The sequence below is a fragment of the Salmo salar genome, chromosome 12, assembly GCF_965601325.2.
Source record: "Salmo salar chromosome 12, fSalSal1, whole genome shotgun sequence".
Lineage (NCBI taxonomy): Eukaryota > Metazoa > Chordata > Actinopteri > Salmoniformes > Salmonidae > Salmo > Salmo salar.
In genome coordinates, this window is record NC_138302.1 from 98,740,972 (window position 1) to 98,755,522 (window position 14,551).

Consider the following 14,551-nt stretch of genomic DNA (forward strand, 5'->3'; position numbering starts at 1 on the left):
AAGTGGCTCCCAGCATTATACCTAAAGCGGACATTGCCAGTGGCTCAACGGCGTCGCATTAACAGAAATCCCAGCCTTGTTTACAAGTTGGAACACTGGAATGTGAGATGTTATCTACCTCGATTAGACTGATAGAAATCCTCATTATTTTGTTTCTACATTTTTCAATTTGAGTGTAATTATTTCTATAGTAGCCTACACTTTCTCGTTCTGAATTTCTAACTCAACTGGGATGGGTGTGGCTTCGATGCAATGATCGCAAGAGCAAGCTACTCACACGATTTGAAGGCTCCAACACTGCCAAAACACCCACTCCGACACCGCCTAAACACCCGCTTGGACACCGCCTAAACACCCACTCCGACACCGCCTAAACACCCGCTTGGACACCGCCTAAACACCCGCTTGGACACCGCCTAAACACCCACTCCGACACCGCCTAAACACCCGCTTGGACACCGCCTAAACACCCACTCCGACACCGCCTAAACACCCGCTTGGACACCGCCTAAACACCCGCTTGGACACTGCCTAAACACCCGCTTGGACACCGCCTAAACACCCACTAGGACACCGCCTAAACACCCGCTTGGACACTGCCTAAACACCTGCTTGGGCACTGCCTAAACACCCGCTTGGACACCGCCTAAACACCCACTAGGACACCGCCTAAACACCCGCTTGGACACCGCCTAAACACCCGCTTGGACACCGCCTAAACACCCGCTTGGACACCGCCTAAACACCCGCTTGGACACCGCCTAAACACCCGCTTGGACACCGCCTAAACACCCGCTCCGACACCGCCTAAACACCCTCTCCGACACCGCCTAAACACCCTCTCCGACACCGCCTAAACACCCGCTTGGACACCGCTTAAACACCCCCTCCGACACCGCCTAAACACCCGCTTGGACACTGCCTAAACACCCTCTCCGACACCGCCTAAACAACCTGATCTGATTGAATCTAGATCTTGAAGCCGCTTTCTCAGAATAGCTGGGTGACTTGATACAAGAGGTGATAGGGTACAAAAAAAAAACACTGTTTACTGGCAACTGCTGAGAGTTGTGTCACTGACAATTAAGTTTGTCACCCTCAACAATATCAGATTTCTCTGTGCTGGTGAAATGCAACCCTCTGCTATGTCATTAATCCTTAGTAATATATATGCTTTCATCCAAAAACCAATTACAGTCATTCGCACATACATTTTATATATGGGGTGGTCACAGCAGGAAATTAACGCACAACCTTTGGTGTTTCAATGCTCTACCAACTGAGCCACAAAGGTCTACTATTTTGATACAGGAAGGTAATCATATTACATATCATTATTTAGACTACCCTGATACATAACACATTAAACACAAAAGCCATGTTTTAAGTGAGATGTTAGGGCTCACCTGAAGCTGAAAAAAAGGAAATTCACATGAGCACCACAAGGCCTAACTTCACCTATGAGCACCACAAGGCCTTACTTCACCTATGAGCACCACAAGGCCTTACTTCACCTATGAGCACCACAAGGCCTAACTTCACCTATGAGCACCACAAGGCCTAACTTCACCTATGAGCACCACAAGGCCTTACTTCACCTATGAGCACCACAAGGCCTTACTTCACCTATGAGCACCACAAGGCCTTACTTCACCTATGAGCACCACAAGGCCTTACTTCACCTATGAGCACCACAAGGCCTTACTTCACCTATGAGCACCACAAGGCCTTACTTCACCTATGAGCACCACAAGGCCTTACTTCACCTATGAGCACCACAAGGCCTTACTTCACCTATGCACAACCAGGGTTTTTCAGCACACAGCTTTGATCTACTACAGTTGTTGCAGGGTAACTTTCCTAGCTTGCAGGAAATGTAAAACCTGTAGTGTACTTGAGGATTAAAAAGGCTTCTCAAGTTTGTAATTTCCACTTTGAAATTTCAGACTTGATTTTCGATAACAAAAAATGTAGCAACCCATACAAAAATATCCATTAGTTATAATCCACGTAATAATTCACATTTCCTGTTGCTGCAGGATTATTTTCCTGTTGTAGCAAACTGGCTCATATTAAAATCCTACATATCTGTATGATTCAAACTTTCTCAAACAGCCTAATTAAAATGTATTTGCCCACCCTAACCCTGATCTCAACACTAGTTAGCCTATCAGACATTGACAGGTATAGTATGTTAACTGAGTACTAATGAGATCTCTTGTGTCTGTCTTTCTGTTCCCAGTTTGTGGAAGTGGAAGGACAGATCACTTCCTTGGTGGATCTGTATCCCTCCTTCCTAAGGAAGGGTTACCGTCGGGAAATTTTTATAGCTATTGTGTGCTCCATAAGCTATCTTCTGGGACTTACCATGGTTACTAGGGTAAGTACTATCTTCTGGGACTTACCATGGTTACTAGGGTAAGCTATCTTCTGGGACTTACCATGGTTACTAGGGTAAGTACTATCTTCTGGGACTTACCATGGTTACTAGGGTAAGCTATCTTCTGGGACTTACCATGGTTACAAGGGTAAGTACTATCTTCTGGGACTTACCATGGTTACTAGGGTAAGCTATCTTCTGGGACTTACCATGGTTACTAGGGTAAGTACTATCTTCTGGGACTTACCATGGTTACTAGGGTAAGCTATCTTCTGGGACTTACCATGGTTACAAGGGTAAGTACTATAATTCTAGTAGTGTACTTTCACTTTTTACACTGATATCATTTTATTGTAGTAGTGTTACCGAAGTAAGGTCTAGTTAATGTACTTTCCTACACAATATTCTATATTACAAATGTCCAGTCTAGTCAACTACTTTAGCTACCCCCTTATTAATGAATACAAAAGGATCTGTCTAAAGTTATTTATATCTAATATTATACTTTGCCCTAATATGGTACTGTGGCCTCTGCTATTACTGCTGTCTCCATTATCAGCTTCATAACAATGCAGGCTATAGACATATTAGGGCATAACTTTCAATACAATATACAGCACCACATGTGTAGTACAGTAAATAGCTACACACCCGGATGCAGTGGTTCCCAAACAGGGGTAAAAGTGTCCCCAGGGGTACTCAGGTCAGAACCAGTGAGTACGAGTTTGGGAACCACTACTGCCCTAATGAATAGAACAAAGTAGTGAGGGGATTGTTAATAAACCTCAGAATTCCCCCAGCAACAAGAGTCCCAAAACAACAGTTCCACTTCCTCTTTTCCTCTCTTCTCATGCCAGCCAGTCCCTCATAGTAGCAGCACTAAATATACTGCAGTACTATCAGAGCTTCCCTGTAGCCTACGGTATGGTCTATTTAGAGATACTTCTAGTTCACACACTTAAATCGCTGTCTTTTATCTCCATTCCACTCTTTCTGAAAACCTCCCTGCCTCTCGGCCTCACAACGCATGTGATTCCCCTCAGGCAGGCCCCCTAGACAGCCAGGAGGTCAGGGACTTACTGCTTTATCCACGTTCTTTCCATGACATCACAATCTCATGCTGCCTCTCACTGACTGCTCTGTTGGGCTATTCCGTTGGAACACTGGGCGGCTCAAGGTTCTGTTGGGCTATTCCGTTGGAACACTGGGCGGCTCAAGGTTCCGTTGGGCTATTCCGTTGGAACACTGGACGGCTCAAGGTTCTGTTGGGCTATTCCGTTGGAACACTGGGCGGCTCAAGGTTCTGTTGGGCTATTCCGTTGGAACACTGGGCGGCTCAAGGTTCTGTTGGGCTATTCCGTTGGAACACTGGGCGGCTCAAGGTTCTGTTGGGCTATTCCGTTGGAACACTGGGCAGCTCAAGGTTCTGTTGGGCTATTCCGTTGGAACACTGGGCGGCTCAAGGTTCCGTTGGGCTATTCCGTTGGAACACTGGGCGGCTCAAGGTTCCGTTGGGCTATTCCGTTGGAACACTGGGCGGCTCAAGGTTCTGTTGGGCTATTCCGTGCTTTCCACAGGTGCATTCCACAGGTCACGTTTATACGTGAGTGATCAAAAACATAATCAAGATTAGGAAAAGTTTCCCGGCACATCGGTTGGAAACAATTGACGTAGGAAACAGAGTGTCACTTGGAATGCAAACCTGTGTATTCTCCCACCACTAGCTTAGGGGCCGACACACTCTCCAGCCCTACACTACAGTATACTGACTTTACTGTGTCTCTAGACTGTACATCTATCTATGCATGCTACATTCCAACATGAGCCAAGCACTAAATCCTGTTTCTCTCTCCCACAGGGTGGCATGTATGTATTTCAACTCTTTGACTACTATGCAGCCAGCGGTGTGTGCCTTTTGTGGGTTGCATTCTTTGAATGTATTGCTGTAGCCTGGGTTTATGGTACGTCTGCTCTGGAACAAAATGCTCTGTGTGTCTGTATAGAAACTGTGAACATTCAACATCCTCAGCCTCTATGTCAGTTAAATATCTAATTTGACATGTTAGTCAGTTAACAGATGTTTTTAACCAGAGCGACATACAGGACCAATTGGGGTTAAGTGTCTTCCTCATGGGTACATGAGGTGCAAGATTTGGCTCAGGATTTTTTTTATGTTAGATTATTATATTTATTTTTTTGTGACCAAAATGATCCCTGTTTAACTATGTTCTCCTCCCGTCAGGCGTTGATAATTTCTATGATGCGATTGAAGACATGATTGGCTACAGACCAAATCCCTGGATGAAATGGAGCTGGTCTGTGATCACGCCTCTTCTTTGTGTGGTGAGTCTATGTTCATTGATACTGACTTACTGTACCCTACTGTATATGATGTGCCCTGGTCAAAACAAGAACTGACCCTTTATTTAACTAGGCAAGTCAGTTAAGAACAAATTCTTATCTTCAATGAAGGACTAGGAACAGTGGGTTAACTGCCTTGTTCAGGGGCAGAACGACAGATTTTTACTTTGTCAGCTCAGTGATTCGATCTTGCAACCTTTTTGGTTACTGGCTCAATGCTCTAACCACTAGGCTACCTGCCACCCCATGGCTACTGACCCTGGAACTGACCCTGTATATAGCTACTGACCCTGGACCTGTCCCTGTATATAACTACTGACCCTGGAACTGACCCTGTATATAACTACTGACCCTGGAACTGTCCCTGTATATAGCTACTGACACTGGAACTGTCCCTGTATATAGCTACTGACCCTGGAACTGACCCTGTATATAGCTACTGACCCTGGAACTGACCCTGTATATAACTACTGACCCTGGAACTGTCCCTGTATATAGCTACTGACCCTGGAACTGACCCTGTATATAGCTACTGACCCTGGAACTGACCCTGTGTATAGCTACTGACCCTGGAACTGTCCCTGTATATAGCTACTGACCCTGTATATAGCTACTGACCCTGGAACTGACCCTGTATATAACTACTGACCCTGGAACTGTCCCTGTATATAGCTACTGACCCTGGAACTGACCCTGTATATAGCTACTGACCCTGGAACTGTCCCTGTATATAGCTACTGACCCTGGAACTGACCCTGTATATAGCTACTGACCCTGGAACTGTCCCTGTATATAGCTACTGACCCTGGAACTGACCCTGTATATAGCTACTGACCCTGTATATAGCTACTGACCCTGGAACTGACCCTGTATATAGCTACTGACCCTGGAACTGACCCTGTATATAGCTACTGACCCTGGAACTGTCCCTGTATATAGCTACTGACCCTGGAACTGACCCTGTATATAGCTACTGACCCTGGAACTGTCCCTGTATATAGCTACTGACCCTGGAACTGACCCTGTATATAGCTACTGACCCTGTATATAGCTACTGACCCTGGAACTGACCCTGTATATAGCTACTGACCCTGGAACTGTCCCTGTATATAGCTACTGACCCTGGAACTGACCCTGTATATAGCTACTGACCCTGGAACTGACCCTGTATATAGCTACTGACCCTGGAACTGACCCTGTATATAGCTACTGACCCTGGAACTGACCCTGTATATAGCTACTGACCCTGGAACTGTCCCTGTATATAGCTACTGACCCTGGAACTGACCCTGTATATAGCTACTGACCCTGGAACTGACCCTGTATATAACTACTGACCCTGGAACTGACCCTGTATATAGCTACTGACCCTGGAACTGACCCTGTGTATAGCTACTGACCCTGGAACTGTCCCTGTATATAGCTACTGACCCTGGAACTGTCCCTGTATATAGCTACTGACCCCGGACCTGTCCCTGTATATAACTACTGACCCTGGAACTGACCCTGTATATAACTACTGACCCTGGAACTGTCCCTGTATATAGCTACTGACACTGGAACTGTCCCTGTATATAGCTACTGACCCTGGAACTGTCCCTGTATATAACTACTGACCCTGGAACTGTCCCTGTATATAGCTACTGACCCTGGAACTGACCCTGTATATAGCTACTGTCCCTGTGTATAGCTACTGACCCTGGAACTGACCCTGTATATAGCTACTGACCCTGGAACTGACCCTGTATATAGCTACTGACCCTGGAACTGTCCCTGTGTATAGCTACTGACCCTGGAACTGTCCCTGTGTATAGCTACTGACCCTGGAACTGTCCCTGTATATAGCTACTGACCCTGGAACTGTCCCTGTATATAGCTACTGACCCTGGAACTGACCCTGTATATAGCTACTGACCCTGGAACTGTCCCTGTATATAGCTACTGACCCTGGAACTGTCCCTGTGTATAGCTACTGACCCTGGAACTGTCCCTGTATATAGCTACTGACCCTGGAACTGTCCCTGTATATGGCTTACTTACTTTCTCCTGTTCTTCTTATTTCTATTTCTCGTGTGTTTAAATATAGTACTACTGATATTAATACTGCATTGTTGGGAAAGAGCAAGAAAGGCCTTTCACTGTACTAGTGCACGTGACAATAAACACTTGAAACTTGCCTGCTGAGAGGAAGAGGGAGAGGGAGAAGAGAGGAGAAGAGAGGGAGAAGAGAGGTGAAGACTGGATGAGAAGAGGGGAGAGAAGAGAAGACTGGATGAGAGGAGGGGAGAGAAGAGAGGAGAAGACTGGATGAGAGGACGGGAGAGGAGAATACTGGATGAGAGGACGGGAGAGGAGAGGAGAAGACTGGATGAAAGGAGGGGAGAGAACAGAGGAGAAGACTGGATGAGAGGAGGGGAGAGAAGAGAGGAGAAGACTGGATGAGAGGAGGTTAGAGGAACGAGAGGAGAAGACTGGATGAGAGGATGTTAGAGGAACGAGAGAAGAAGACTGGATGAGAGGACGGGAGAGAAGATTGGAGAGGACTGAATGAGAGGAGGGGAGAGAAGAGAGGAGAAGACTGGATGAGAGGAGGGGAGAGAAGAGAGGAGAAGACTGGATGAGAGGACGGGAGAGAAGAGAGGAGAAGACTGGATGAGAGGAGGGGATAGAAGAGAGGAGAAGACTGGATGAGAGGACGGGAGAGAAGAGAGGAGAAGACTGGATGAGAGGAGGGGAGAGAAGAGAGGAGAAGACTGGATGAGAGGACGGGAGAGAAGAGAGGAGAAGACTGGATGAGAGGAGTGGAGAGAAGAAGACTGGATGAGAGGACGGGAGAGAAGAGAGGAGAAGACTGGATGAGAGGAGGTTAGAGGAACGAGAGGAGCGGGAGGAGGGGGAGAGTAGAGATAGACGGTGGACCAGTTCCTATCAGAGCTTTAGAGCTAAGGTCTTAAATTGGGTGGTGGGGTGTGGGGTTTTAGGATAATTTGCCTAACAACAGTGGCCAGGTCTCCCTCTCTAAAGCACTATCATTTCTTTGTAAAGTCACATTGTCTGCTGTGTTGCCCTGCATCCTTGGAGGTTAAAGGGTAAATAACTGGTGGCTGGTGGTAAAACTGTGTGTGCGGTGCTGGATTAAACCTGTTAAGGCATTTGGGAAATGTGGTGCTCCGTCTTTAGCCTAATCTCATTTAATCCCCTTAACGACCAGGAAACACAGTGCTAATTGTTCTCATGAGACGGACTAAGGGGAGACTGAGGAGAATTTGAGGAGAGTATATGTTAATGAATGTGTATTACTGACAGCCCTGATGTTATTGTGGTGGTGGTAGACACCATCATTAGATATGGCAGTAGCCTTATCATCAATTTCATCAAATAATTGTTTTAATTCAAAAAATGTTCCCTAATGTTCATGAAACAATAGGTGTTTTGTTTGAAGGAAGTGGCAGATCAAATCAAATTGAAGTGTATTTGTCACGTGCGCCGAATACAACCGGTGTAGACCTCACAGTGAAATGCTGAATACAACAGGTGTAGACCTCACAGTGAAATGCTGAATACAACAGGTGTAGTAGACCTCACAGTGAGATGCTGAATACAGCAGGTGTAGTAGACCTCACAGTGAGATGCTGAATACAGCAGGTGTAGTAGACCTTACAGTGAAATGCTGAATACAACAGGTGTAGTAGACCTCACAGTGAAATGCTGAATACAACAGGTGTAGTAGACCTTACAGTGAAATGCTGAATACAACAGGTGTAGTAGACCTCACAGTGAAATGCTGAATACAACAGGTGTAGTAGACCTTACAGTGAAATGCTGAATACAACAGGTGTAGTAGACCTTACAGTGAAATGCTGAATACAACAGGTGTAGTAGACCTCACAGTGAAATGCTGAATACAACAGGTGTAGTAGACCTCACAGTGAGATGCTGAATACAGCAGGTGTAGTAGACCTCACAGTGAGATGCTGAATACAGCAGGTGTAGTAGACCTTACAGTGAAATGCTGAATACAACAGGTGTAGTAGACCTTACAGTGAAATGCTGAATACAACAGGTGTAGTAGACCTCACAGTGAAATGCTGAATACAACAGGTGTAGTAGACCTTACAGTGAAATGCTGAATACAACAGGTGTAGTAGACCTTACAGTGAAATGCTGAATACAACAGGTGTAGTAGACCTCACAGTGAAATGCTGAATACAACAGGTGTAGTAGACCTCACAGTGAAATGCTGAATACAACAGGTGTAGTAGACCTTACAGTGAAATGCTGAATACAACAGGTGTAGTAGACCTCACAGTGAAATGCTGAATACAACAGGTGTAGTAGACCTTACAGTGAAATGCTGAATACAACAGGTGTAGTAGACCTTACAGTGAAATGCTGAATACAACAGGTGTAGTAGACCTCACAGTGAAATGCTGAATACAACAGGTGTAGTAGACCTTACAGTGAAATGCTGAATACAACAGGTGTAGTAGACCTTACAGTGAAATGCTGAATACAACAGGTGTAGTAGACCTCACAGTGAAATGCTGAATACAACAGGTGTAGTAGACCTTACAGTGAAATGCTGAATACAACAGGTGTAGTAGACCTCACAGTGAAATGCTGAATACAACAGGTGTAGTAGACCTTACAGTGAAATGCTGAATACAACAGGTGTAGTAGACCTCACAGTGAAATGCTGAATACAACAGGTGTAGTAGACCTCACAGTGAAATGCTGAATACAACAGGTGTAGTAGACCTCACAGTGAAATGCTGAATACAACAGGTGTAGTAGACCTCACAGTGAAATGCTGAATACAACAGGTGTAGTAGACCTTACAGTGAAATGCTAACTTACAAACCACTAACCAACAGTGCAATTTTTACGGTTATGGTTTCTTTCATTGCCTTCTGATGACTAAAATAAAATAAAATATGTTAAGCGATTTTAGTTTAACCACATCAGGGCCATAAGGACAACTCAGAGTATGCTATTCTTCTGAAATAGACTACATTTTCTTCATATCCTGTTTCTTTAGACCTGTCTAAAATAAATAATGGATTTATTGTGAACGTGTATTCTATATTACATGGATTTATTAGACTTTTTAAAATGTAGATGTTCCTAAGGTCTGCATCAGTGGTTTGTAGGCTATATGTGGAAGCCAGGAGATGTTTAATGTGTTTATGTTAATTAACGGTCAATTACTGTGAGACCGACAGTTATTTGCTTGACAATCGCCGACTGACGAACTTTCGTGACCGCCACAGCCCTAGTCATAACAAACTATCCATTACATAAAACAATGCCCAACCGTTTCCTGATTGTCAGACAGTGGAGAATATGAGTTATCATAAATTCATCAACCCTCCCTTATAATGTAGCTTACTGTTTATAGTGAAGCTTGTTTTTATTAGCTTACAGTGTACACAGTGTACATACCACGTGTGATTTGTGTAAAACTTCTACATGTATATCCTGTTTATCATCTGTATATCCTGTTTATCATCTGTCTGTATATCCTGTTTATCATCTGTATATCCTGTTTATCATCTGTCTGTATATCCTGTTTATTGTGGGCAGCACCATTTCACCAAGTCAAATTCCTGTACATGCAAAACAGGATATACAGACAGATGATAAACAGGATATTCAGATTATAAACAAGATATACAGATGATAAACAGGATATACAGATGATAGACAGGATATACAGACAGATAATAAACAGGATATTCAGATGATAAACAAGGTATACAGATGATAAACAGGATATACAGATGATAAACGGGATATACAGACTGATGATAAACAAGATATACAGATGATAAACAGGATATGCAGACAGATGATAAACAGGATTTACAGACAGATGATAAACAGGATATTCAGATGATAAACAAGATATACAGATGATAAACAGGATATACAGACAGATGATAAACAAGATATACAGATGATAAACAGGATATACAGACAGATGATAAACAGGATATTCAGATGATAAACAGGATATTCAGATGATAAACAGGATATACAGATGATAAACAGGATATACAGATGATAAACAGGATATACAGATGATAAACAGGATATATAGATGATAAACAGGATATACAGATGATAAACAGGATATACAGACAGATGATAAACAGGATATACAGACAGATGATAAACAGGATATACAGACAGGTGATAAACAGGATATACAGACAGGTGATAAACAGGATTTACAGACAGATGATAAACAGGATTTACAGACAGGTGATAAACAGGATATACAGACAGATGATAAACAGGATATACAGACAGAGGATAATGTATTTGGCGAATAAAGGTGATTCTGATTTCCATTGTTGTTTTTCTCTGCCTCCAGGGTTGCTTCGTCTTCTCCTTGGTCAAATATAAACCTTTGACGTACAACAAGGTTTACGAGTACCCCGACTGGTCCATCGGTGTGGGCTGGACTCTGGCCCTGGCTTCTATGATCTGTATTCCTATGGTTGTGGTCATCAAGATCATCCAGTCTGATGGACCACTCATAGAGGTTAGTACTCAATCTCTATAGCCCCAAGACCCTGACCCCTAGCTCCTACCCCCTTGGTCCTACCCCTAGACCCCTACCCCTAGGCCCTGGTCCTACCCCTAGACTCCCTACCCCTAGGCCCTGGTCCCTACCCCTAGAACGCTACCCGTAGACTCTGGTCCCTACCCTTAGAACGCTACCCCTGGCCTCTAGACCCTGGCCCCTACTCCTAGACCCTGGCCCCTACTCCTAGACCCTGGCCCCTACCACTAGGCCCCTACCCCTAGACACTGGCCCTACTCCTAGACCCTGGACTCTACCCCTAGGCCCTTCCCCCTAGACCCTGGCCCCTACTCATAGACCCTGGCCCCTACCACTAGGCCCCTACCCCTAGACCCTGGCCCCTACTCCTAGACCCTGGCCCTTACCACTAGGCCCCTACCCCTAGACCCTGGCCCCTAGACCTTGGCCCCTACCCCTAGACCCTGGCCCCTATACCTTGGTCCCTACCCCTAGACCCTGGCCCCTAGACCTTGGCCCCTACTCCTAGATCCTGGCCCCTACCGCTAGGCCCTATTTCCTACCTCTAGACCCTGGCCCCTAGACCTTGGCCCCTACCCCTAGACCCTGGCCCCTAGACCTTGGCCCCTACTCCTAGATCCTGGCCCCTACCGCTAGGCCCTATTCCCTACCTCTAGACCCTGACCCCTAGACCTTGGCCCCTACTCCTAGATCCTGGCCCCTACCGCTAGGCCCTATTCCCTACCTCTAGACCCTGACCCCTAGACCTTGGCCCCTACTCCTAGATCCTGGCCCCTACCGCTAGGCCCTATTCCCTACCTCTAGACCCTGACCCCTAGACCTTGGCCCCTACTCCTAGATCCTGGCCTCTACCGCTAGGCCCTATTCCCTACCTCTAGACCCTGACCCCTAGACTCTGTCAAGAAATTGATAGCAGGTATAAGTGACCTCTGACCTCTGTCTTGTATACTGTACACCTGTACAATAGAAGTTGGTGTGGAGCTCTCATGTCCATCCATCTATAACAGATACACTTACAGTCGTATAATCATACTTGTATATTGGTATTTACTGTGAAGTTAAACAGAGCTTTTCTTTTTTTTTTCTCTCCCCTCCAGAGGATCAAGGCTGTGGCGGCTCCGCTAGGAGGTGCTAGCTCCCGTCCAGCCGACCACCGTTCTAAGGGCAAGGCTTGCGAGCTGGCCTACCCGCTGGACCCCAACGGGAACAACGGCCCGATCAAGCCCACCCATACTATTGTAGAAACCATGATGTGAGCGCTCTCTGTGAGAGGAAAGATTATTATTATTTTTTTTTTAAATACCCGCTTTCTATGTTATTATACTATATTATCTTTCTATGTTATTATACTATATTATCGCTAAACTAGTTGTAGGACCAGGTTTACATGTATCTGCACTAGGACGGTTCTTTTTTCTTTGTTTTGTTTGTTTTCTACAGAGGAAGTTACATTATTGGGTTTCCTGTCTATGTTTTTAATATTTTTTTTATTAAACCATTGTTAAGAATATTACTGTTATTACGATTGGATGAAGTTAAAAGTATTAAAAAAAAAAATTAAAAAAAATTTGATCTCCAAGTCACACGGAGCAGCAGTATCTTCTAAGAATAGAATCAGACATACGTACTTATTTTCACCTGTAGAATTATTAGTGGTCTGTCTCTATTTTGGCGTGGATACTTCAAAAAAAAAAAAAAAAATGCTGTATAAAACCCGGAAGAACGAAATGTGTGTCGTGTTTTGAGCTGTAACATTTGACTATGTGATGTCGATGTATCTAGATCAACCTAGTTCCTCTCAGCTTTAACTAATGTCTATAGTACGATTATACCGTGGAGGTGGTGCCTCTTGTATACAGCGAGATTAGTCCAGTGTGTTTGTCGTCGATGTTTGTTGTAAAATTACAGCCGAACCTGAACGTACCTCCACTACTAAGCTGAGTTCAGGGTCCAGAACATCTCATCTACAGTTGCGGGGCCACTAAAACAAAACAAAAATGAAATCCTGTACCTGTCTGATGTACAGGGTTTTGTGACAAACAATTGCTAGAAGGCAATTGTTTTGCAAGTATATATATAACACTGCAGTGCAACCTAACTTTTTAGTGCCAGCAACTGTACTTGGCTGTGGAGGTACAGACCTGTCCTCCCTGTACAGTGTACTGTGTACATACAGTCAGCCCAACTCCATTTTAGACTAGACTACATCGGTGTGGATACTACTGCTATGTGCCCCATCCATCCATCCATCCATCCATCCATCCCAGTGCATACAGTAGCTACATCACACGTGTTTAAAGTCTCTGATTGATTATTTTCACTTAATAATGCAGTGAATTTTCTTTTATTCTTTGTGTTTTAGTCTCTTGTCGTATTTCTGGCTATAGATAGAGGACATGACATAGTGGCAAGTCAATAAGAAGCACAACAGCACACTATATAACGCTTTTACCATCTCTTAAGTCAGTCTCAACATCACTATATAATGCTTTTACCATCTCTTAAGTCAGTCTCAACATCACTATATAACTCATTTACCATCTCTTAAGTCAGTCTCAACATCACTATTTAACTCATTTACCATCTTTTTAGTCTGCCTGTTCCATGGATTGATAGGAGCCTAAAGGACCTGCCATAATGACATGATAAATTAATGTAACTCCCCATACAGTAACTATTGAAGTACAAATTAATGTAACTCCCCATACAGTAGCTATTGAAGTACAAATGAATGTATACTCCCCATACAGTAGCTATTGAAGTACAAATTAATGTATACTACCCATACAGTAACTATTGAAGTACAAATTAATGTATACTACCCATACAGTAACTATTGCCCATTAAGGAACCATGCAAATGCAAGCAAACCTCTTATCAATCAGATCTTTCCATTGAATTGCTGTAGGCTAGGTCAGTGAAATTCTGATGTAATTGATTAATATAGTAATTGATTAATATACTAACTAATAATATCCACTCCCTGCAGCCTTCTCACACTAAGCTTAGTTTTAAATATTATATTATTACAGCTTTTCAAAGAGGCAGAAACAATTCAAACAAAAGCCTGTTGGGATTTGAAGCATTATGATTCACAATGCAAAGATATTCTTCTTAGAATGGAATATTGAAATGTTGAAATCCCATGTAGTGAATGGAGACTTTGGTTGGATCTATTCCATTGAAGAATGTATTTTTATTTTGTTGTATACAATTAGAAAACGTTTTTATTTTATTTTGAT

The 14,551-nt window shown here is 43.9% G+C and overlaps 1 protein-coding gene across 1 annotated transcript in view; it reads left to right on the forward strand.

The window, feature by feature from the left end:
- Positions 1–13,037, forward strand: part of LOC106566182 (sodium- and chloride-dependent taurine transporter) — a 39,629-nt gene extending 26,592 nt beyond the window's left edge. The window contains exons 10-14 of the mRNA XM_014134056.3: positions 2,243–2,380; positions 4,239–4,341; positions 4,623–4,723; positions 11,118–11,288; positions 12,407–13,037. Of these exons, the coding sequence (XP_013989531.1) occupies positions 2,243–2,380; positions 4,239–4,341; positions 4,623–4,723; positions 11,118–11,288; positions 12,407–12,565 (672 nt within the window). The 3' untranslated portion in view covers positions 12,566–13,037. The remainder of the gene's footprint in view (positions 1–2,242; positions 2,381–4,238; positions 4,342–4,622; positions 4,724–11,117; positions 11,289–12,406) is intronic.
- Positions 13,038–14,551: the final 1,514 nt, after the last annotated feature.